The sequence below is a fragment of the Notolepis coatsorum genome, assembly GCF_963971535.1.
Source record: "Notolepis coatsorum genome assembly, chromosome: 7".
In the NCBI taxonomy this organism is placed as follows: domain Eukaryota; kingdom Metazoa; phylum Chordata; class Actinopteri; order Aulopiformes; family Paralepididae; genus Notolepis; species Notolepis coatsorum.
The window spans coordinates 16,162,390-16,188,385 of record NC_140171.1 but is presented as its reverse complement, the minus strand read 5'-3'; the positions used below and the strand labels follow the sequence as shown (position 1 = coordinate 16,188,385).

The 25,996-nt window shown below is 43.3% G+C and overlaps 1 protein-coding gene across 1 annotated transcript; it reads left to right on the top strand.

Annotated features, from left to right (window-relative positions):
- Positions 1-4,594: 4,594 nt before the first annotated feature.
- On the top strand, positions 4,595-25,410 carry srd5a2a (steroid-5-alpha-reductase, alpha polypeptide 2a). The gene is made up of 5 exons (XM_084319262.1): positions 4,595-4,932; positions 11,367-11,530; positions 16,157-16,258; positions 17,421-17,571; positions 23,710-25,410. The coding sequence occupies exons 1-5, from the start codon at positions 4,646-4,648 to the stop codon at positions 23,774-23,776; spliced, it is 771 nt and encodes a 256-aa protein (XP_084175388.1). The 5' UTR covers positions 4,595-4,645; the 3' UTR covers positions 23,777-25,410.
- The last annotated feature ends 586 nt before the right edge of the window (positions 25,411-25,996 follow it).

Here is a 25,996-nt window from a genome sequence, read left to right as displayed (position 1 = left end):
GACCAGAGTGACCAGGTTGGCACTAGATTGTCACTTACGTATAAATACGGCGCAGGTGTAAACAGCAGTAGTTCATCAAGTACTTCGTTCATTACTAGTAAAGCCTTCACCACGAGTCAACGACCAAGTGAAGTGAGCAACCTTGCGTCTAAATAGAGCACTTAGAACATGTGCGAATAGGATAGTAAAAGTGTCAGAGTTTAGTGAAGTAACGTCAAGTTCAACCTAGTTTAATGTGAAGTATAGTGCACAGGAGAACCTACACCGGCGACTGCAGAACCTTTTCTGGTTGGATTATATTGCTTTGGTACCGTGACTGCTGGAGCAGAGAACCATCTACCCCACTATCGTTTGGGATTTTACCCCCGTGAGGATCATCACTCGAGCCCGCCTCTAGGAAGAGGCTGGCTAGCTTTCATCCATGCTATTCGAGCATCTTGGATTACAACTGCTGCTTTGTCTGCCGATCAAGGGAGTACATGTACCAACTCCCGTAGCTGGAGCCTCTTTATTCCTCGTTGACCCAGACTTTGTACCCGAACATTCCTCTACCCCTGCCGGTCTTACACCCGGAGGGAACCCCCCAGTGTCTCCAGCTGGTACTAGTGTGCCTTATGTAATTGCTATGCCACAGGTGGCGTCAGTTTAGACCCATCTTACTATTCTCATTGACTTACGCTCTTGACCTACTTTACGTGTGTTCTTCGCCTTACAAGCGCGAGTATAATTCTCAATCTGTAACCTAACGTTGCTTGCTTGATAATAATAAATACCCTCCAAATAGAACTTTATGTGGCATTGCCGTATTCTTGTGTGGGTGTTCACCATATATATCTATGTACTGTATGGCCAGTAATTAAAGTACATAACTAAGTAGTGGTTTAATATACCATACTCTCAATACAGTCAGGGAATTGTACCCCTCAGTTACACTAACCCTTAGAGACAGTGCTCTGGTGAAAGGTCCTCTTTCAGAGGCTACTCTAACGCTTAGAGACAGTGCTCTGGTGAAAGGTCCTCTTTCAGAGGCTACTCTAACGCTTAGAGACAGTGCTCTGGTGAAAGGTCCTCTTTCAGAGGCTACTCTAAAACCTTATAACTACTACTACTGTCGTGTCCATAAGTTCCCTGGCAGAATACTTTGTTTGTGAGGACAAAAGTATACAAAGAGGAGAGAACCATTTTAAATCGGGCGTGTTAGGAGTTTCAGGAGTTTCAGTGCTCTGGTAAAAGGTCCCCTTTCCTTTCCCTTCCCTCATCCAATCCCCACTGAGCTCACCTGTCCCAGGAGCGTGTGGCTCCATGTGCATCATCCCCAAGCCGCCTGCATCAGGCTGTTGCATCTTTGCTCTAATACACTAAAGATTTCAATGGAATCAGTTAAAGTTATCCTTTGAGTCTGTTGTCATTGTGTGGGTTGAACTCGTGAAAGGCTACTGGATGACCTTTGTCTTGCTTCAGGTCACACTCAAAGCAAAGCCACATTCTTAAGGGGATTGAATTGAACAAAACCTTTAGGCTGTTGTTTGTGTGGGAAGTAAAAAGGCCCTTTTCACAAAGCAGCAAAGGCTTTTTTAACCAAAGCACTTTACATCTTGTGCCTCTCATTCACACATTCACACATTCACTCACACATCCACTCACCGACGGCAGAGGTGACCGTGCAATGTGCCGACCTGCTCATCGGCAGCAGTTAGGGGTTAAGTGTCTCGCTCAAGGACACTTCGACAAGCTACCAGAAGGAGCTGGAATCGAACCGGGAACCTTCTGGTTACCAGATGGCTAAGAGAAGGCAGTGGAGGAGACGGGCAATAGAATAAGCCTTGTACCGGGCCTGTCGGGCTTAAGGGGTTAGAGCCTGACTTATAAAATGTTTATGTTTTTATTAGTGCTGTCAATAGATTAAAAAAAAGTAACTAATTAATCTCACAATTTTCTGTAATTAATCTAGATTAATCTAGATTAAAATAGCATTCTACTTAAGACCGGAGCTTGTAACAGATATTTACTTGAGTAAAATCATGGAATTAATGTAAAATCAACACAAAGAAAGTATATTTAGATTCAAAGACTATTTTAATAGCTTTCTTTGAATAGTTTCTCTCCTGTGAAATACAAATGTTCAACAAAACCATTAACATTGACTCAGCTAGACCTCTTTCTTATATCCGCGGCGCTAAGATTGAAGATTTTTCACTCCATAGATGAATCTAGATTAATTTATTTTAATGCTTTAAATCATTTTAATTAATCTCCAAAGTTAAAGCATTAACTTTGACAGCCCTAGTTTTTATGTTGTATCTTATGTTGTGGCACTTTGGTCAACTTTGTTGTTTTTAAATGTGCTTTATAAATAAAGTGGATTGGATTGGGTTGACTGAAGTTGTGACAAATAAGGCATATGGGTTTAGCATTTAATAAAAGTTTGCATGATGACTGCTGGTTTTCCAAAAGAACAAAAATGACAACATTATTGGCTTAGATACACGCTGTTTCAGAACCATGGACAGCGCTGTTTGGCCGATATACATGTGCTGTTGTTTCAGAACCATGGACAGCACAGTTTGGCCGATATATACATGTGTGCTGTTGTTTCAGAACCATGGACAGCGCTGTTCGGGTGTGTGTGCAGCCCTGGGGTGCATGCCTGAACATAAATTAATTCCAGTCTTGAGTTTTTGGAATGTAATTAAATTCTTTAACGGAATGCGAACGCAAATGAGGCCTACGGGTTTAACATGAAGGAACGTTGGCAGGATGGCTGCTGGTTTCCCACCTCAGTGTTCCGGTTTGAGCTCTTTCCGAGTCACGTCGTTTGCTCGCTTGACAAACAGTTCAAAAGGCTTTTCTTTCTGCAAGTGTTTTCCACCAATCAGGACACTGCAAAATAACGTCAAAACTATTGATGGATTTAGGCGAATAACGCTTTGTTGTATTTAGTGAAAATATTAAACAATATTAGGCAAATTAGGCCTAAATATTGGCTTTTGTTGTATTTAGTGAAATATTAAATAATATTAGGCTTAATTAGGCCTAAATATTGGCTTTTGTTGTATTTAGTGAAAATATTAAACAATATTAGGCTAATTAGGTCTAAATATTGGCCCCCACAGTGGCAACGGTATAGTTGATGAGCCCTGTTTTAGAGTGAGTCACTATTGAAGTATGTAATTGTGATTGAGTGAACTGTATCTGTGTTTGTTTGCTGTAAAAACAAAAGGCCATGACGTGTCCGAGTGACCAGCAGGTCAGACTCCAGCAGGTCAGACTCCAGCAGGGAAGAATAACCAACACACAAGAGCAGAGGAGACTCTTGGACTTTGCATTAAATATTCCAGTGGAATTTTGTTAAATTTGAGCAGAGGAGAGCAGAGGAGACTCTTGGACTTTGCATTAAATATTCCAGTGAAATTTTGTTCAATTTGAGTCCTTTAGAACATGCCGCTAGTAAACACAGATAAGGGAAGAGTCTAGCTTCTCATGTTACAGCCGTGCATGAGGCACAGATACCCTCCCATTGTGGGAGGCGAGGTCCCGGGGGGAGGAGTGGGGGAGTAGCAGGAATTCTTCTCATTGACTCTCACATGGATTGAGTTAGGAGAGACCGAGGAGCTGAGTCAGAGAGGAGAGACAGAGGGGAGAGAGAGAGAGGAGAGACAGAGAGGAGAGACAGAGAGAGAGACAGAGGGGAGAGACAGAGAGGAGAGACAGAAAGAGAGACAGAGAGGAGAGACAGAGAGGAGAGACAGAGAGGAGAGACAGAGAGGAGAGACAGAGAGGAGAGACAGAGGGGAGAGACAGAGAGGAGAGACAGAGGGGAGAGAGAGAGAGGAGAGACAGAGAGGAGAGACAGAGAGAGAGACAGAGGGGAGAGACAGAGAGGAGAGACAGAAAGAGAGACAGAGAGGAGAGACAGAGAGGAGAGACAGAGAGGAGAGACAGAGAGGAGAGACAGAGAGGAGAGACAGAGGGGAGAGACAGAGAGGAGAGACAGAGAGGAGAGACAGAGAGGAGAGACGGAGAGGAGAGACAGAGAGGAGAGACAGAGAGGAGAGACAGAGAGGAGAGACAGAGAGAGAGACAGAGGGGAGAGACAGAGAGGAGAGACAGAGGGGAGAGACAGAGAGGAGAGACAGAGAGGAGAGACAGAGAGGAGAGACAAAGAGGAGAGACAGAGGGGAGAGACAGAGAGGAGAGACAGAGAGGAGAGACAAAGAGGAGAGACAGAGGGGAGAGACAGAGAGGAGAGACAGAGAGGAGAGGACAGAGGGGAGAGACAGAGAGGAGAGACAGAGAGGAGAGACAGAGGGGAGAGACAGAGAGGAGAGACAGAGAGGAGAGACAGAGAGGAGAGGCAGAGAGAAGAGACAGAGAGGAGAGACAGAGGGGAGAGAGAGAGAGGAGAGAGACAGAGAGGAGAGGCAGAGGGGAGAGACAGAGGGGAGAGACAGAGGGGAGAGACAGAGGGGAGAGACAGAGAGGAGAGACAGAGAGGAGAGACAGAGAGGAGAGACAGAGAGGAGAGACAGAGAAGAGACAGAGAGGAGAGACAGAGAGGAGAGACAGAGAGGAGAGACAGAGAAGAGACAGAGAGGAGAGGCAGAGGAGCTCAGGCAGAGAGCAGGACAGACGTGGAGGGAGCAGGATGGAGTGCAGGGAGGGAGTCGTACGGTACCTCAGTTGGGGGTTCATCATTTCCGCGGCGGGCATCGTCTTCCGACAGTGGAGGTTGCAGTCGGGGTGCCTGTACGGACGGTACCTGGACGCAGGGCCCCTCCCGGGGGGGAGGACCTGTCCGGCCAAACTGGCCTGGTTTCTCCAGGAGTTGCCAGCCTTCCTGGTGCCCTTGCTTCTCCTGGTGACCACCGAGACGCGGCCAGGCCTGGGGAAGGACCTGCTGCTCGGGACCTTTTGTCTGCATTACTTTCAGAGGTGAGCATCTATCTTCCATCGTCCCGGGTGGCCCCCGTAACCAGGCAAGAGGTTGTGACTGCTGGAATTCTTTCATTAAATTATTAGAATAATTTTCTCTCTTTTTTTTATTTAAATTTTTAAAATGTGGTATTCTTTTGTTCAAATAAGTATTAACCCTTTCACTACCACACGACAGAAGGTTAACCCGACCGTCTGCAGTGTGATAGTAAAGGGTTAACCTTGTGTAGTGTGTAGTGTGGTAGTGAAAGGGTTAACCCTTTGTCGCGTGGCAGTGAATGAATGAATGACTGAATGGATGAAAACTTTATTTAACAGATTGCAGAATGGGTACAATACAGTACGGCTCAATACATACAATTGTTAAGGGGATGCAGACCTGAGAAAGACGTTTGTCTTGTTTCCATCAGGGTCCCCCATTTTCAATTCATATAGACATTTATGACATACACAGCATACATGACATTTATGGCATAGGGACATATAGGTATTTAGTACTGATACATTTGTGACATAAACGGTATTCAAATATACAGTACTGTTACCCCTAGATCCTGACAGAGTATATACATATGATGGGGAGGGGACTGTACATTAGGAGGGGGTGGGTGGGTGGGAGAGAAATATACATACGGCGGGGAGGGAATATATACATGCGGTGGGGAGGAGACTGTCTATTAGGAGGTGGTGGGGGTTTTGGGCATTTACGGTGGCCAGTTTCGAATTGCAGCCTCCCGTAGGTGCTCTTTAAGAGCGGTTTTAAAATTATTGGTCTTTTTCCCCCTCCATTTTTTCCTCCGATTTTCTCCCATCCCAATGTTAGTCGTATGCCAATTCCCAGTCCCTTCCTGGTCGCTGCGCTTTACCCCCCACAGTCAGATCATTTGGGAGAGTGGAGGCTACCACGTGCTTCCTCCGACACACGTCCAGCCAATCACCGCTTCTTTTCACCTGGCAGCGCGGATTCTCATTGAGAGGGCGTAGCGTGTGGGAGGACCACACTATCCCCCTCACGTCCAATCCGCGCTTAGCAGGCGCCCCGACCGAACTATAGGAGTCGCTGTTTACAACGACCCGGACCCACCCCGCCAGCTTCTCCCACCCTCTGATACAGCCAATTGTATCAGTGCAGACGGCCAGCCAAGCTGGTGACAACCCCGGAGCTGTGAGCTGGATTCGAACAGGCGAACCAAGCTCACAGCTCCGGGGCTGGTGACGAACGCATTCTCCGCTCGACCACCTAACCGCCCTTTAAGAGCAGTTTTGAATGTGGGCAGGGATTCACATTCCTTTACAGCTTTGGGTAGGGCGTTCCACATTGTTGTGGCATAATTGCGAAACGTTAAAGGGTTAACCTTCTGTATTGTAGCGGTGAAAGGGTTAACCATTTGGTTTTGTGGTGGTGAAAGGGTAGCTCAACAATCAACAACCTGTTGTTTGGCGACCCCACCTCTACCACTGTCTGCCAGTAGCTCTCAAACCACCAGGCAGGCGAGGCAGCCAAAAGCATGCAGATATATATATATATAATTTTTTTTTACTTACACTGCTCCTTTGATGTGTAGAACTACTCACCTTCAGCCTGGCTGATAGACTGGTCACAGTGCTTGACGCAGCAGTGGTTATAGTGGTTTGAATTGCATTCTGACTGTTAGTGGGCAGGTTTAGAAATAAATGACTGAGGTCCTGATTGTTTTCTTTTAATTGAGCGTAGTGTATTTACATTTTGGGATGAGCAATATTATTGCCAAAGTGACACACCACACACAGAGGAGTCATTATCTATTATTTAAAGGTGCTGTAAGCAGTATTAAAATAAGAGCTCTACATTCTGACAGCCATCACTGATAGAGCGTTTGATCAGTACCATGGGTCTCCCCGTCCCTCCGCTCTGCAGTCATTTCGAAACCAGAATGCAATTCAAACCACTAAGCACTGTTGCGTCAAGCACTGTGATCAGTCTATCAGCCAGGCTGAAGGTCAAGCACTGTGATCAGTCTATCAGCCAGGCTGAAGGTCAAGCACTGTGATCAGTCTATCAGCCAGGCTGAAGGTCAAGCACTGTGATCAGTCTATCAGCCAGGCTGAAGGTCAAGCACTGTGATCAGCCAGGTTGAAGGTCAAGCACTGTTATCTTATCAGTCTATCAGCCAGGCTGAAGGTGATATCTCTCCTAGTTCTACACATCCAAGGAGCAGTGTAAGTAAAAAAAACAAAATAAAAAAACAAGAGTCATGCTTATTGGCATGCCTCGCCTGCCAGCTGGGGTCGTCAATAACACTTCACAGATCGTTGGAGCTCTAGCAGAGCAAACACACAAGCTTCCAATAATGGTGACTGTACTGTTCCCATGTGCAAGAGTTTGTTTGGGCAGTCTGCCTTCTCCGTTAAAGGCGCAATCTTATGGAACTCTCTGCCTACTGGTTTAAAACTGGAGTCCAATGCCAACGTCTTTCAACAGAGGACTCAAAGTATGGCTGAAATCAAAGCAGCAGTGATCACATATTATGTAGACGTGGACTGGTTTTGTTGTTTTGATCATGGACTCTTGTTCTGATAACTATTTGTTCCGATTTGTGGTTTTAATTCTGTATTATACTGTTCATTTGATTCTATCTTTTAGAAAAGCCTCAATGGACTGGTGTTGAAAACTAGCACTCGTGCTAAAAACACGCAAACAACACATCTGGTCTGTCGACTCCACTGTGACTGGTCCAATGTAGCTGTGGTGTCCATTTTAAATAAAAGTTTTCATTCATTCATTCATTCATGTAAATGTATGGAATGCTAGCAACAACAATTGCTATTTGCTAACAACAATTAGCTAGTGCCTCTCATACCCAAAGGTAGGCCTATAGAACAGATGTGGGTTGTCAAACTACAATCACCCATTAACTAGTCTGTATATGTTAACTAGCTAGTTAGCTGTCAGCCTCAAGCCGGCATGAGTAATGCACCATTCAAATATCATGGAATTGAATCTCACGCACCTCGGCTAGTAAAAAAATATTTACATTTTCACAATGCTTGAAAATTGTATTTATATGTCTTATTTGTGCATAGTGCATACTAGTCATCTTGTCTCCCCCCCTTTGATGAGGACCACAATGGAAATAAACCGTAAGGTTTTATTGTGTTTTAATCCTCTACGATTTTAGATTATTATGTGATGGCTGTACATGTTGTGTACCGGTATTGTATGTGATTTTAGATTTTCAAATAAATTCAATCAATCAATCAAGTTTGAATAATTCATACACAACCAAACCAGGTAGCTGAGAGGCTATTATCCATTAACAGCAAGAGGGAGGCCAGGCTGAAAGTGTCAAGTGTGTTTTCTGAAATTAAATTCTGTAATATGTATTGCATTGATTCAATCAATTGGCTTATAGGACCATACCAGTCTTTTTTACACGTGGGTCTTCCAACTCATTCTTGCTTTGATACAAAAGTCAACGTGTCATTGTTTTTTTCATAGTCTTTCATGTTAGTGAAACATTTTGTCAAACATTTAAAGAGCCTGGCGAGGAGGACAGTGCTAACTTCTTGTCTCATAAGATAGGCTTGTGTTAGTTCTTGTCTCATAAGATAGGTTAGTTCTAGTTATTATGTTAGTTCTTGTCTCATAAGATAGATTAGTTCTAGTTATTATGTTAGTTCTTGTCTCATAAGATAGGCTTATGTTAATTCTTGTCTCCCAGGTTTTTTTTTTTTTTTTTTTTATTTATTGCAGGAAATTATATATTATACATTTTCCATCTTTTCTTCTTTTCTTCCCCTTTCATTTCCCCTTCCCCTCCCTCATACCCACCCCATCCCCCCCACACCGAGGTTGTTGAAGACACATCTGCAAAACATCCAAACATACAGCATAGATGCTCCTGGGAAAGAAAAACAAAAAACAAAAACAAAAAACAATAATAGTATCAATCAGACCTATCTGTATTACGCACAAATATTTAGATACAAAGAAAGTAAAGAAAGAACTAAAAACACAGAAAGAAAACTTCTCCTGCACGGCTGTGGCTGTGGAAGAACGTCATCAATGAGGTTATTTCACTCCTTTCCCCACCCCTGCCCATAATATTGTGGTAATTCTTGAGTAGTCTGTCTCCCAGGTGTTTTATACAAATACATTGGTTGTTTTTTGGAAAACATTAGTTGATATGGTGTAAGTCTTATATGATAGGGAATACAGGTTGATATATTAAATATAGTTTATATACCTAACAAATACATGTTCTACCAGGGTTGGTACCTGTGGTGGAAAATATAGCCAATCAAATCAAAGTATCAATACAAAATAGGCAGAGTTAGGCTAGATGACTCTCAACGAGGTGGTTATAGCTATAGGACACCAGAGAAGAGAGCCCCCCCACCGGATCTTGGAACGTCTTTATAGAAAACTGGAAGTGGGGGGGGGGGGGGGGGGGGGGGGGTAGGAAGGGATGGGGGTAGGAAGGAAAGATGGGTAGAGGGAGATCAAAGAGAGAGGTGGGAAGGGGGTCTTATCTCCCACATACCTCATGTTATACACAAACCTGTTACCATTGCAAGATATCATAGTATATCACAAAAATGTGGCTTGTTATCGCCAAGATCAGTTTTATTTCTTATTTTCGTCAGACCATTTCTTTCAGTGTGGAGTTCTCTCTCCTGATTGGATAAAGTGTATTTTGTGTTTACTGCAGAGCGGAGGGACTGGGAGTTTTGATTGATTGATTGATTGAAAATGTTATTACTGTAACAGATTGCAGAATGGGTACAATACAGTACTGCTCAATACACACAATTGTTAAGGGGATGCAGACAAGAGAAAGACTTTCGTCTTGTTTACATCAGGGTCCCCCATTTTCAATTCATGATAACATACATAACAAGGAGACCCATGTTACTGACCAAACACTCTATATCAGTGATGGCTGTCGGAATATATAATGAGTTATTATTTTAACATGTAGACCACTTATTTTAACAAACAAATACCACTTAAGGAAACGAAGGTGTGTGGGATGGTATATTGAGTATGTGCTGCTAACTTCTTGTTAACTTCATTTACAGTATGTCTGTGAGTGTGAGAGAGTGTACAAGAGCGTGTGCCCGTGAAATGATTTACTATTTTGTTTTGTTCCAAATCCTCCAAACCTAATGTCTTAAGCATGTCTTGAGCATGAGAGAGAGAGAGAGAGAGAGAGAGAGAGAGAGAGAGAGAGAGAGAGAGAGAGAGAGAGAGAGAGAGAGAGAGAGAGAGAGAGAGAGAGAGAGAGAGAGAGAGAGAGAGAGGGGGAGAGGGAGAGGGAGAGGGAGAGAGAGAGAGAGAGAGAGAGAGAGAGGTGCTAAATATTTTGTTCAGTTGCAAAGCCTTGTAATCATAATTAAACTGTAAATATGGTGTCCTTCTGGTTTAGCATCATAACTCATCCCATAGAGGGAAACATCCATGGAGGGGGGGGGGGTTCGCCCAGGGCGGCATGATAAGCTAGGAACACCACTGTACAACATACTTTTAAGGACTCTGTCGCAGAGTTGTTTACACACACTGCTTCATGTATTTATTTGGTTGTTTGTTTGATGTGTGTGTTCATTATTTCGCTTACATCTGTGATCTATATATCGTCTGTCTCCTTTCTATTTTATTACATTTTTGTCCCCCGTTACGCTTCGAGAGGTCCTTTTGTCCTCTCGCCAGGCCGTCATTGGGTTCAATTAAATATTTGCCAAATCTTTTTTGACACATAATACGTCATTATCCATATATTTTCCAGGCCCGGGAAAATAACGTAACTTTCCAGGGCTTCCATGAGGTCAACCCTGCAAAGCTTCAAAAAGGACACAAATGGACATAAAATAGACATGAGTGCAGACATAAAATTTGCATAAAAATGGAAAAGTAGTTCAATAAGGTGAGGTACGTTGAACCACACACTCCACCCTGTACCCAGGCGGCACTGTGGTGTAGTGGGTAACACTGTCGCCTCACAGCTAGAAGGCCCTGGGTTTGATTCCCGCTTGGGGAACGGGTTCCAGGTGGGGTTCCAGGTGGGGTATCTCCCGGGCCTTTCTGTGTGGAGTTTGTATGTTCTCCCCCGTGCTCACAAGTGTTTCCTCTCCCGATAAGATAAACCCAATGGAAAAACATGCACAACAGATCGCTAACGCTGTCGTGTCCCTGACGAAGACGGACAGGAGCACTTGGCTTGGTCCCCGGGGCGTGGCCCCACATCACAGCCCCTATCTGCTCCTGGCTGCCTTTGGGGGGAAGGACGATGGGATGGGTCAAGACTCAATCTCATCGGCGACCCCAAAAAATTGCATGACTGTGTGTGCCGCCCATTACATGTGTGTCACTGCATGACGAATAAAGACTTCTTCAAAGTCCAGTTATTATTATATTATTATTATTACCTGAAGATATAACCCCTTGTTTTTCTCAGGACGTTCATCTACGCCGCGCTGACTAAAGGACGGCCGGTCCCTCTCCTCTTAGTGGCCTGTGCCATCTTGTTCTGCGCCGCCAACGGTTTCCTCCAGGGGCACTTCCTGCTCCACTGTGCCAAGTACGACGACACGCGGCTTACTGACGTCCGCCTGGTCACGGGTGAGCAGGGGTGTAAAAAGTACCCAGAAATTATACTTAAGTGAAAGTATGGGTACCGTCTCAAAATCGTACTCAAGTAAAAGTCAGAGTATCTGGCTAAAAACACACTTGAGTAAAAGTCAAACGGTTTCTACTTTTAAATGTACATAAGTACTAAAAAGTCAAAGTAAAAACCTTTTTTCTGACTGTCTATTCTTCTGATGGCAGGTGTTTAATCAAAGATCCCCGCTTTCTAGTCTTGCACAAGGACCAATCAGCATGGGTATGGGCGGGTTCATTTTCCATTGATGGGGATTTGATTGGCTGTCTTTAAATAAAGTCCGGCCGCAGGGATTAATAACGTTAGCGTTAGTTTGGCCAGAGAAACAAATACACTAATTAAAATGGTTGGACCTGCAAGATTTGTGATTTGTACTTTGTAGGTCTGCATTTTAAATGTAAGGAGTAAAAAGTATGTTTTCTTTCTCTGAAATGTAATGGAGTATAATAATTACATAATAATAATAAAAGTAGAACAAGCTCAGCTCACGGTATAATTGCTACAATTTAGACGTCTTTCATTCTACTGTCAAAAGGTTGTTATTCTTACCCATGAGAAACAACTTTGCAGACAGGGTTACATACAGTATGGGCAAGATAGACTCAAGATAGACTCAAGATAGACTCAAGATAGACTCAAGATAGACGGATTAATAAGGACCACACAGAGAGGAAGCAACAGCTGGCGAAGGTTATATAGAGTTTAGCGGCAGCTCAGGCGAGGAGGCTTGTTGAGACTTGTGTGTGTTTGTACTGTGACGACTAGTCCAGCGTGTCTCTCTCCCGTCCTCTCTCTTTATCGTGTCCCTCTCCTGTTCTCTCTCTTTATCGTGTCCCTCTCCCGTCCTCTCTCTTTATCGTGTCCCTCTCCTGTTCTCTCTCTTTATCGGGTCTCTCTCCTGTCCTCTCTCTTTATCGTGTCCCTCTCCCGTTCTCTCTCTTTATCGTGTCCCTCTCCTGTTCTCACTCTTTATCGTGTCTCTCTCCCGTTCTCTCTCTTTATCGTGTCCCTCTCCTGTTCTCTCTCTTTATCGTGTCTCTCTCCCGTCCTCTCTTTTTATCGTGTCCCTCTCCTGTTCTCTCTCTTTATCGTGTCCCTCTCCTCTCTGTTTATCGTGTCCCTCTCCCGTCCTCTTTCTTTATCGTGTCCCTCTCCTGTTCTCTCTCTTTATCGTGTCTCTCTCCCATCCTCTCTCTTTATCGGGTCCCTCTCCTGTTCTCTCTCTTTATCGTGTCCCTCTCCTGTTCTCTCTCTTTATCGTGTCTCTCTCCTGTCCTCTCTGTTCATCGTGTCCCTCTCCTGTTCTCTCTCTTTATCGTGTCTTTCTCCCGTCCTCTCTCTCTTTATCGTGTCTCTCTCCCGTTCTCTCTCTTTATCGTGTCCCTCTCCCGTCCTCTCTCTTTATCATGTCCCTCTCCTGTTCTCTCTCTCTTTATCGTGTCCCTCTCCTGTTCTCTCTCTTTATCGTGTCCCTCTCCCGTTCTCTCTCTTTATCGTGTCCCTCTCCTGTTCTCTCTCTTTATCGTGTCCCTCTCCCGTTCTCTCTCTTTATCGTGTCCCTCTCCTGTTCTCTCTGTTTATCGTGTCCCTCTCCTGTTCTCTCTGTTTATCGTGTCCCTCTCCTGTTCTCTCTCTTTATCGTGTCCCTCTCCCGTCCTCTCTCTTTATCGTGTCTCTCTCCTGTCCTCTCTCTTTATCGTGTCCCTCTCCTGTTCTCTCTCTTTATCGTGTCTCTCTCCTGTCCTCTCTCTTTATCGTGTCCCTCTCCCGTCCTCTCTCTTTATCGTGTCCCTCTCCTGTCCTCTCTCTTTATCGTGTCCCTCTCCCGTCCTCTCTCTTTATCGTGTCCCTCTCCTGTCCTCTCTCTTTATCGTGTCTCTCTCCTGTCCTCTCTCTTTATCGTGTCTCTCTCCTGTTCTCTCTCTTTATCGTATCCCTCTCCTGTTCTCTCTCTTTATCGTGTCTCTCTCCCATCCTCTCTCTTTATCGTGTCCCTCTCCCGTCCTCTCTCTTTATCGTGTCCCTCTCCTGTTCTCTCTCTCTTTATCGTGTCCCTCTCCTGTTCTCTCTCTCTTTATCGTGTCCCTCTCCTGTTCTCTCTCTTTATTGTGTCCCTCTCCCGTCCTCTCTCTTTATCGTGTCCCTCTCCCGTCCTCTCTGTTCATCGTGTCTCTCTCCCGTCCTCTCTGTCTTTATCGTGTCTCTCTCCCGTCCTCTCTCTGTTCATCGGGTCCCTCTCCTGTTCTCTCTGTTCATCGGGTCGAACCTAATGAGGCCAGGTCTCCCAAAACACTTTTTTTTCCCTTTATGTTACTTGTCTTTTTGGACAAGTTATGTTTTTGTAGGTTTTTATTGATTTTTGCTACCGGGCAGTCCGGTAGAGAGAGAGAGAGAGAGAGAGAGAGAGAGAGAGAGAGAGAGAGAGAGAGAGAGAGAGAGAGAGAGAGAGAGGAGGATGGGAGATAGACAGGGGAAGACATTCAGCAAAGATCACCGGGTCCGGGAGTCGAACCCGGGTCGGCCGTAGTGCTGTATGCGGTGCGCCACTCGGGCGCCCCTCCCAAAACACTTTTGTTATCGCGACTGGACTGGACTAGACTAGACTAGACTAGACTGGACTAGACTAGACTAGACTAGACTGGACTGGACTAGACTAGACTAGACTGGACTGGACTAGACTAGACTAGACTAGACTGGACTGGACTAGACTAGACTAGACTGGACTGGACTGGACTGGACTGGACTGGACTGGACTGGACTGGACTGGACTGGACTAGACTAGACTAGACTGGACTGGACTGGACTGGACTGGACTGGACTAGACTAGACTAGACTAGACTGGACTGGACTGGACTGGACTGGACTGGACTGGACTGGACTGGACTGGACTGGACTAGACTAGACTAGACTGGACTGGACTGGACTGGATTGGACTGGACTGGACTAGACTAGACTAGACTAGACTAGACTAGACTGGACTGGACTGGACTAGACTAGACTAGACTAGACTAGACTAGACTAGACTAGACTAGACTAGACTAGACTAGACTGGACTGGACTGGACTGGACTGGATTGGACTGGATTGGACTGGACTGGACTGGACTGGACTGGAAAGCGTTCAGTGAAATACATTTTCCTGACAAGAATGCATTTTGATTAATTTGTTGGTTCACGTGTAGCCTACACACGATTCTCAGGCATAACCTTTTTCTGAGTTAGTGCCAGCAACACAGTAGCCTACCTACTCCACAAAGCTACATTTTCTGAATATGGTAAAAAATATATATATATATAATAATTGAGATATGAATAAGGACACTGTCAGTGTCACAGTGTGAGCAAGTATACACCTCACCCTGTTTACCTATCTACCAATAAGTATACACCTCACCCTGTTTACCTATCTACCAATAAGTATACACCTCACCCTGTTTACCTATCTACCAATAAGTATACACCTCACCCTGTTTACCTATCTACCAATAAGTATACACCTCACCCTGTTTACCTATCTACCAATAAGTATCAATGAGACCCTCCCAACAGTGATGCATGAAACACAGTGTAATTGCCCTTGTGAGCTCTTCCGGTCGGGCACGGCTAGTGCAGTAACATCTGTAAGACTTCAGTCTCATTTCTAGAGCAAAGATGTGAACGACACAACTGTAAAACAGTGCCTACAGTTACCTAATAAAGTTTTCAATCAATCAAACCTTGCTTGCATTTTCTCTAAGCTGCCATGTTTGAACCTGGTGCAGTTACCTCTCACAGCCATGTTTGAGCTTGGTGCAGTTACCTCTCATGGCCATGTTTGAGCCTGGTGCAGTTACCTCTGATTTGATTTGATTTTTATTTAGTACATACAATTTATACAATAGTATAAAAACAAGGGGTACAAGGATAACATGTGAAAGTCTGTCGACTTGTTTCCAACATGGTCACGGCCATGTTTGAGCCTGGTGCAGTTACCTCTCACAGCCATGTTTGAGCCTGGTGCAGTTACCTCTCACGGCCATGTTTGAGCCTGGTGCAGGTACCTCTCACGGCCATGTTTGAGCCTGGTGCAGGTACCTCTCACGGCCACAGCATTGCCAGTCTTCCATAGTGCAGCTTTAAATGTGTTATAGATAAAGAATTGTAATAATACATCCACAGAGCTTTTAGAAAGGTGCGGAATAAAAGTATTTATTTTTCTCCCAATAATGATTGATTAATGAATTAATCATTTAAAAGATTTTTGCAGGTTCAAAGCTAATGTTGTTGTTTACATGTGTTTTGCGTGCATGCATCCCCTCCCTACTTGCAATTTCCCCACGTGGAATGCACCTGATTTACACGCTGGTGTTCTAGTGCGCCATCTAGTGGCCGAAGGTTATCTATAGCACATTTAAATTTCGTATTCATATGAACTGGATACGACAATGCATTTATTAAGCAGTGCATCGCAAAACAAAACGGGGATATGCTGTTATGTGAAACTCTACAAGCATAATGCATTCAATAACAAAATGTCTGTCAGAAAGCAGGCCAGGGAAAGCTGTATAACACTGTCCATTGTTCTTTTGTTTTTGTTTTAACTATTAAGGTTTACTTGTGTTTTTCCTTGGAATGGCCATCAACATCCACAGTGACCATATCCTTCGCAACCTAAGAAGACCTGGGGAGACGGTCTATAGGATTCCACAAGGTCCTGCCACATTACACTAATTTTTGCTTGGAATCATTTAACCCTTGACCTGTAGAACCACAGAAGTGTGTTTTATAAAACCTTTGGACAACCCCATGTATTTGCAGTTGTGAAATTGATTTAAATCACTTGGAGTGTGAATGTGATATATCTCAAGAAACACAACACTATAACTTACCTGATGTTAACGCTGATAACATCAATGTTATCGCTGATAACAAACTATCCAGTACACCTGGGTAAAACAGAGTCCATTCTCTTTGGATCAAATAACAAACTCAGCAAGGCCAACAGTGGGCCTTGCTGGGCCTTGCTCTGCTACAGTGGGTGACAATATTGTCACAAGGAAAGATGAAATTATCTAGCTGGGTTCCATCCAAATCCAAATATTTCCTGTGACAAAATGGCAGCCAATGTAATCAAAAAAGTCAACCAACGAACAAGATTCTTGTACCGGATCTCCTCTCTGGTAAACAAGAATACCCTGAAGACTCTAACAGGAGCACTCATTCAAGGGTAATACGACTATGCTTGCACCTCATGGTACCAAAGCACCACAAAGGCCCTAAAAACAAGACTACTGTAGTGGATGTCCCTTATGTCCCTTAAACATCACAAAACAAAGTGGTCAGGCTACTGCTTGACCTTACTCCTAAAACCCACCTGAATTGAAAATGGGGGACCCTGATGTAAACAAGACGAAAGTCTTTCTCTGGTATGCATCCCCTTAACAATTGTTTGTATTGAGCCGTACTGTATTGTACCCATTCTGCAATCTGTTAATAAAGTTTTCAATCAATCAATCAATCAATCAATCAATCAATCAATCAATCAATCAATCAATCAACCATCTTTAGATAATAAAGTACTCAACCTCTACTGTCTTTAACTATGAATGAACACATCTTTCTAACTTACTATCTTTAGATAATAAAGTGCTCAACTCAACATAGTAGCATAGTACATAGTAGTATAGACATAGTAGCATAGTACATACTGGTAAAAGACTGTAAGAGGGTGCTGTATAATGACAATACATTTGAATCTAATCGAATTGAATCAAATAAAATCTACTCTAATCTAATATCTGGTGAAATTATTCCATGCACATATTTGGTTGGTCTTTCCAATCATTTAAAAACGTGAAATTCCTCTTCCTTAGGGGGAATGTTTGAGTATGTGTCCGGTGCAAACTTCCTGGGGGAGATCCTGGAGTGGAGCGGCTACGCCATCGCCACCTGGTCTCTGCCCACCTTCTCCTTCGCCTTCTCCACCATCGGTAACATCGCGCCGCGGGCGTACCATCACCACAGGTAACCTATCCCTCCTCTGTCACCTTCAAACCATCACCACAGGTAACCTAATCCCTCCTCTGTCACCTTCAAACCATCACCACAACCCCCTCCTCTGTCACCTTCAATCCATCACCGCAGGTAACCTAATCCCTCCTCTGTCAGCCATACGTGCACCTTCAAACCAGCAGCGATCGTTTCGGACTGACTTACTGATGTCTGCAGATTGTGAAGGAGTGAGGTCAAATTGGGGAAATTGTTGCACATAATCTCACACATGTCCAAAAACTCTACTCCCATTTGTTTAGTTTGACGGTTCATTGAGAGTAAATGAGTTTGAATATGACCACCGGTCATCTGGGACATTAAATCCTTGTGTTGTGTTAATTACAGCCCGATGGAATGATAGTCCCTAGCTATAAGACAATGTGTTTATTCATCAATTTCTTTTTCATCTACATCATTTCATGGAGCATAAAAACATTGGTTTCACTTGTTCCACGTGAAACACCTTTGCATGCTTGTCCTGGCGATGGTGTTGCTCTCATTCATAACTCAGCCAGACCGGTTCTCCCTGATATGTATGAATGAATGAAAACCTTTATTTAAAATGGACACCACAGCTACATTGGACCAGCCACAGTGGACGCTTATTGCTTATTCCCAGAGGAAGAGTACGCCCGAGTGCTTCCGCGTTTTCCCTGATTGGCTGCGACACGCCCCGCAGCAGGCGCGGCAGCCGCAGAGCGGAGCGGCAGAGCTTGCGGCATTATGTAGCCGTAATCCCAGATGATTTTCATTCGAAGCTTAGCTCAACTGGCAGCGCTGCGGTCCGTTGGTGACAAGTTCGAATCCCTTCAATTTTTTTTTTTTTAACGTGCATTCTTTCGCCGGTTAAGTTTAGGCATTAAGGTTAAGGTTAAGGTTAGGCATTGTTTCGGAGTTGGTTAAGGTTAGAAGGGTTACGTTTAGGCGCTGTTAAGGAGCTGGTTAAGGTTAGAGTTTGTCTTAGAGAATGGCAATATTCTTTCGGAGTTGGTTATGGTTAAGGTTAAGGTTAGGCATGGTTAAGGTTAAGGTTAAGGTTAGGCATTGTTTCGGAGTTGGTTATGGTTAGAAGGGTTAAGTTTAGGCGCTGTTAAGGAGCTGGTTAAGGTTAGAGTTTGTCTTAGAGAATGGCAATAGACAGCCTATTTCCGCGCTGCAGCGCGAGGCAATAGACAGCCTATTTCCGCGCTGCAGCTCTCTCGCGCTGCCGTGGTCACATGGGCGTCATGGCCAATCAGAGAAAACGCGGAAGCACGCGACGTACTCTTACGCTGGGAATAAGCTACACGCACAGTGGACAGACCAGATGCGTTGTTTTGCGTGTTTATAGCACAAGTGCTAGTTTTCAACACTAGTCCATTGAGGCTTTTCTAAAATATATAATAAAATTAACAGTAAAATACAGAATTAAAATCACAAATCAGAACAAATATTTTACAGAGCAAGAGTCCATGATCAAAACAACAAAACCAGTCCGTGTCTACATATGTGAGCACTGCTGCTTTGATTTCAGCCATACCTTGTGACCAGGTCTTGAGGACATTGGCGGTACAGATTTCCTGGGACATTGATCCCTTGCTCCCAGAAATGTTGGTGAATGTTTCATGGATAGACTCGATGTATTAAAGGCCTTTATTCTCGAAGTCAACTTCCTGTCTGTTGTTGCTACGCAACTACGGCTTGGGGGAAACATTCACCCCGGGTACATTGTATACGCTTCATTTAGTGCAGAAAACGGATCGGAAAAGCGGCAAATTAAACACAATCAAGGGTAATTTTCTTCAGTGCATCACAATGCCAAAGAGCTGCTGTGTTACGTTTTGTACTAATAACTAAATAAAAAATCTGAATCGCATGTTTTATATAATACCAGCTGAGGCATCACGGAGGAAAAAGTGGCTGGCGGCTATCAAGAGGGCACACGTAGATGCAGACGGGAGAGTCGATCAAAGCAGACACTGGTCCCCCAAGTCAAATCATACGTATTATCTGCTCTACCCATTTCATAACAGGTGAGAATAAGGAACAAATATGTATATCGTAAATTAATTATTGGCTGTGAGGCTGTAAACAGCAGATAAATGTTAGCTGCTAGCTACTTCGCCATATATTCCATTCTCAGTGTATGTGCACTGGAGGCTTCAAGTAGCCTACATGCCTTTTTCACATATATGTTACTACTATTTAAAAACGGAGCTCACTTTTGCTGGTACACACCTGTTGGTTGTCCCCTACACTAAGATGGCGGCGGTCTCATGACGTCAGAGTGTCTTTGAGAATGACACGGTGTCCTCCTTGCTCCTTCATGGATAGACTCGATGTATTAAAGGCCTTTATGACACGGTGTCCTCCTTGCTCCTTCATGAGTATACTTGATGTATTAAAGGCCTTTATGACACGTGTCCTCCTTGCTCCTTCATGAATATACTTGATGTATTAAAGGCCTTCATGACATGGTGACCTCCTTGCTCCTTCATGGCGAGGCACGCTTAAGCATTACATCACGCAACGGAGTGTGTTATACGAATTAGATCACACATATGGGTGGTTGTTAGGCCCGAGGCGCAGCCGAGGATCGTTAGACCCCCATAGGCGTGATCTAATTTGTATAACACACGACTTCAAGTGATGTAATGCGTTTATACAATGACCGAATTCACCCAACCTTATTGCTATACAATAAACACACAGTAATTGAAGTATAATGGAGGTTTATTCACAAAACCATCCACAGAGAAAGTAGATCCAATAGTAGATCCACTAGTAGACACTAGAGGGAGCTCCACAAACCATGTTAAACCCAGATTCGGCTCAAACAATGGACTAAACGCCCTACCCACAGCTGTAAAGGAATGTGAATCACTACCCACTTTCAAAACCAAAAGAGAGCACCTACGGGAGACTGCAATTCGAAACTGGCCCCTGTAAATGTCCTAACCCAACCCCCTCCAATGTACAGTAAATGTCCAGAGAACAGATGGTGGAGGTAAACGGTACCCTACCCCCCCCCCCCCCCCCCCCCCCCCCCCTCCCAGTGAGCTGTGGTGTTCCACAAGGAAGCATACTAGGACCGCTACAGTTCCTAATTTATGCAAATGACATGTCGTCAGCTTGTGAAAGCTCGGAACTAGGCAAAATCTGCATATGGCTCGCTGATAACAAACTATCATTACACATGGGCAAAACAGAGTCCATTCTCTTCGGTTCAAATAACAAACTCAGCAAGACCGACGGCTTCTCAGTTACAGTGGGTGACAATATTGTCACAAGGAAAGATGAAATTACCTACCTGGGTTCCATCCTAGAGACTAATCTTTCCTGTGACAAAATGGCATCCAATGTAATAAAAAAAGTCAACCAACGAACTCGATTCTTGTACCGGATCTCCTCTCTGGTAAACAAGAATACCCTGAAGACTCTGGCAGGAGCACTCATTCAAGGGTACTACGACTATGCTTGCACCTCATGGTACCAAAGCACCTCAAAGGCACTAAAAACAAAATTACAAACATCTCAAAACTAACTGGTCAGACTACTGCTTGACCTTACTCCTAGAACCCACCTCACCCCTGCCCACTTTGACAACCTAGGATGGCTTAGAGTAGACGACAGAGTACAGCAACTTGCAATGGGCCTGGTCTACAAGATACACTACACGACCAAGGTACCCATGTATATGTCAAAATACTTCCCAAAGGTCAGTGAATACCACGATCACAACACCAGAGGGAGCTCCACAAATCATGTTAAACCCAGATTTGGCTCAAACAAGGTTTAGGTTAGGTTAGGTTTACTTTATTTGTTCAAGGGGGACAGTGTACATTAACTACAGTGGACAGTGGACTAAACACGTTTCGCAATTCTGCCACATCAATGTGGAACGCCCTACCCAAAGCTGTAAAGGAATGTGAATAACTACCCACTTTCAAAACCCCTCTCAAAGAACACCTACGGGAGACTGCAATTCGAAACTGGCCCCTGCAAATGTCCTAACCCAACCCCCTCCAATGTACAGTAAATTACCAAGTATGGCTTTGTCAATATTCCAATGTACAGTAGGAACCCCCCCCCACCCAACCACCTCCAATGTACAGTCCCCCACCCAACCCCACCCCACCTACCCAACCTCCTCCAATGTACAGTTTCTTTTCTTTTTGATAATTTTTTTTTATTATTACTTAACATGAAAACAAGACAACACAATACAATAACCATAATAACAATACACAGAACTTCACAGGGAGATAACAGAACAATAATAATAAAAGAAATAACAATTTATAAAAACAGAGTACAACATTTTAATTTAAAGGGGTACTATCTTACAATTGGCCTTTCCCAGTATTCAGTACCGTTTCCCGGCCGTGTGGCTCTATATCAATAACACTTATGTCTCTAATTCTCATATTGGCGCACTCTTCCAATTCCCCTCACATCCCTCACCCTCACCAAACTGAGTCATCTCAAAACGTGCATATCAGTGATGTCAGAGATTTCCAGCTGCATAACAATGTGGCAATTGTCACCAGGCCACACAGTGGTTGGAGCCCAGCCTCAAAACAGCTTAAGATCCTGAGGTAGAAAAACGCTGCCCCTGAGTACCCGACCAGAAATACAAAACAATGAACCTTTCCGAAAAACAAAAACCTACAGAGTGTTCCATAGACTCACAGGAACCGTGCAAAAGTGCCCAAACAGTGAAGAAATAGCAAAATAGCTAAATAGCTCCCCCCCAATAAAATTCCCTCAGTTAAAGTTAAGAAGGACAAGACAAAAGACAAGACAGACAAGAGATTTCCTCCTCCCCCTCCCATGAGACCGCCGGACTCCCCCGAACAAGCACCTCAACCCCGCTCAGCCGCACACGGCGGTCCTGACCTTCTCAGCTGTTGCAAACCACAGGTCAATACCAGCCTGCCCCACCCCAATCACCCGCGCCGTGGATATCTCAAGATAAATCACATCCAACAGTGTTAGGGACCAGTTAATCACTGTGAGCTTCTCAGGCTCCTTCCACCTCAATGCTATTAGCTTCTTCGGTGCTGTGACGCCCGCTAGGACAACCCTTTTCAGTTGTACGGACGCGAGTAGTGTTGTTATATCGTTCAGGAGTAGCGTAACAACTGTGAATGGGATAGTTAAGTCACACAGATCTGAAAGTTTGTTCGTTATTGACCTCCAGAAGCGGGCCACTGGTGGGCAATCCCAATACATATGCATATTATAAGTGCCAGCGGCCCTTTGCGAGCACAAAGTGCACCGAGAGTCGGTTATCAGTCCCATAGCAAATAACTTCCTAGGTGTAAGATAGGTCCTATGAATATAATTAAAATTAATTTGCTGGACATCATCCCAGTCAAACTCGGGGTCCAACTCCGGGATATCCACACGCCAGATTGGCAATGTACAGTTTCTACGTCAAATGTATTGGACTCTTTTTGTATCACAAACAGTACTGTATTTGCAAATTTGGTATGTCATAAATGTATAGATGTAGCAGTACTGTCTATCTGAATGTCGTGTGTGTCATATATGTTATGATGAATTGAAAATGGGGGACCCTGATGTAAACAAGACGAAAGTCTTTCTCTGGTCTGCATCCCCTTAACAATTGTATGTATTGAGCTGTACTGTACTGTACCCATTCTGCAATCTGTTAATACAATTTTCAATTTTCAATCAATCAATCAAATCTAAAAAAATAAAATAAAAAAAAATATGTTTTTTTTTAAATGTCCGCGATTTGTCTTTTGTTTCACAATGGGTCATGACAAATCAATTACATAATCCATGTGTATGTAACGAACTAACATATTCCAGTTGACTATCTTTTTTGGAGGATTTGTTCAAAAGCTATTCATACTTCCATTTTTCTATCTATGGCGGATTGATTCAGACAGAAAAAATAAGTAATTCGGTTGTGGGAGGGATCTGGGGTCACGTGGAGTGTGTTATACAAAATAACAACCAGTAACTTGACTGTTTCAGACAATCAGAATCAAGAAATGTGCATGCCATTGTATAAGTGCATTAAGCATGAATGCTCGAGCCTCGCAGAGCGGAAACCACGGGTCAGCCTTGAAGACTATCTCTACTCTTGCTCTCTTCCAGGTACTACAAGCAGAAATTTGAGGATTACCCGAGGACCAGGAAAGCCATTATACCTTTCATACTATGAGAAGTGGAAGAGGACCGGTCCCGACACAATGAACTGTCCTGACTAAATCCATTATAGGGACTAACTTTGCAACTCTTCCTCTGCTGCCGCGTTTCTATAGTGCTTTCTCAAACCACGCGTTGAGCTACACACAGGCATATAGGACACATGTCCTCCTGGTGTGGATTTGTCCATCTGAAAAGGTTATTCAGGCACTGGGGGACAAATTACACAGGTGCTTCCTGGCTGTTTGGCCAGGATTGTTACCTGAGCCTTCAGATTAACGAGCTGTTCAGAAGAAGCATTGCCCTTTGTGGCATCACACCATTACAGGACACAATTAGCGTGGGTTAGCCAGACGGGGATGGGAATAATTCATGTAGAATTCGGTGCAGGTGTGCCACCCCCCGGTCAAAAAAACACACAGAAATAATGCATGCTCAATACAAGGGAGGAAAGGTAGTGGAAAATAAATACAATTTGATTTAGACTGGTTTCTTCTGTTCCGTTCCAAACATGTTATACAACTTCCTTGAATCTGTATAACACTGTTGAAAAGATACAAAAATATGGGACGTTCCAACACCTTGTGCACATTCTTAACATGCTAATTGCGTTAAACAAACACTGAAGGCATGGATTGATTGTCAAATAGGTGATATTCTTGATGCAAATGAACATTTTCATAAAGTAGAGAAGAATATCGTCAAAAAGTAAATAGTTTCTTACATTTTACAAGTCAGGGGCCTGAATTAGATATTTTTTCAAACATATATCGCAAACATTGTTGTTTCATTGTCATGTGGGTCCCCCACTAGAAGACACCGCGAATAAACAGGCCTTATGGAATAAAATCAATGTTGTTGATTACATTGTTGCATGTATCCGCTCCCTACTTCCCATTTCCCCACGTGGAATGCACCTGATTGGATAAATGACATGCTGGTGCTCTAGTGCGACATCTAGTGGCTGAATGTTATCTATAGCACCTTTAATTACAGTTTGCATACTTGTGGGAACATTTTGGATGCTTCTAGGGATGAAAGACTGTCAGGTTTTACACTGTGTGGGTATCAAACAGGAAGAAAGACTGTCCGGTTTTAAACTCTGTGAGTATCAAACAGGAAGAAAGACTGTCCGGTTTTAAACTGTGTGGGTATCAAACAGGAAGAAAGACTGTCCGGTTTTAAACTGTGTGGGTATCAAACAGGAAGAAAGACTGTCCGGTTTTAAACTGTGTGGGTATCAAACAGGAAGAAAGACTGTCCGGTTTTAAACTGTGTGGGTATCAAACAGGAAGAAAGACTGTCAGGTTTTAAACCGTGAATATCAAACAGGAAGAAAGACTGTCAGGTTTTAAACTGTGCGGGTATCAAACAGGAAGAAAGACTGTCAGGTTTTAAACTGAGTATCAAACAGGAAGAAAGACTGTCCGGTTTTAAACTGTGTGAGTATCAAACAGGAAGAAAGACTGTCCGGTTTTAAACTCTGTGAGTATCAAACAGGAAGAAAGACTGTCCGGTTTTAAACTGTGTGAGTCAATATTTGTATTGTTATTACCTGCATTGCTTTGACCCTTTTTCTTATTCTCTGCGTTGCTTTTATTCGGTCTATTTCATGCTCATGTTATGTCTATTTTACTGCTGTGAAGCACTTTGGGCTACAATTCTTGTATGTTATACAAATAAAGTGTATTATTATTATTATTATTATTATTATTATTATTATTATTATTATTATTATTATTATTATTATTATTATTATTATTATTATTATTATTATTATTATTATTATTATTATTATTATTATTATTATTATTATTATTATTATTATTATTATTATTATTATTATTATTATTATTATTATTATTATTATTATTATTATTATTATTATTATTATTATTATTATTATTATTATTATTATTATTATTATTATTATTATTATTATTATTATTATTATTATTATTATTATTATTATTATTATTATTATTATTATTATTATTATTATTATTATCATCTTTAACATGATGAATGTAATTTCATTGTAAAGGCTGTACCACCCTCTCTGCTCCATTGGTCCACAAGTGCAGCTACACATTGGAGGATGTGTTCGAATACCAACGGAGTTGTGAGTTTTGCTAATCTGATTGGCCACTGACGTTTCTGGTCATGTGACATGTGCGCCCAATCGCGTGACGAGCTGTGTCTTTGCCCATTTCCGCGTCGTACAGCCTGCAAACTA

Coding starts and splice junctions, on each gene's coding strand:
- srd5a2a (XM_084319262.1), top strand. CDS start 4,646: ATGGAGTGCAGGGAGGGAGTCGTACGGTACCTCAGTTGGGGGTTCATC. Junction 4,933..11,366: donor TGTCTGCATTACTTTCAGAG/GTGAGCATCTAT, acceptor TGTTTTTCTCAG/GACGTTCATCTACGCCGCGC. Junction 17,572..23,709: donor CGGGCGTACCATCACCACAG/GTAACCTATCCC, acceptor GCTCTCTTCCAG/GTACTACAAGCAGAAATTTG.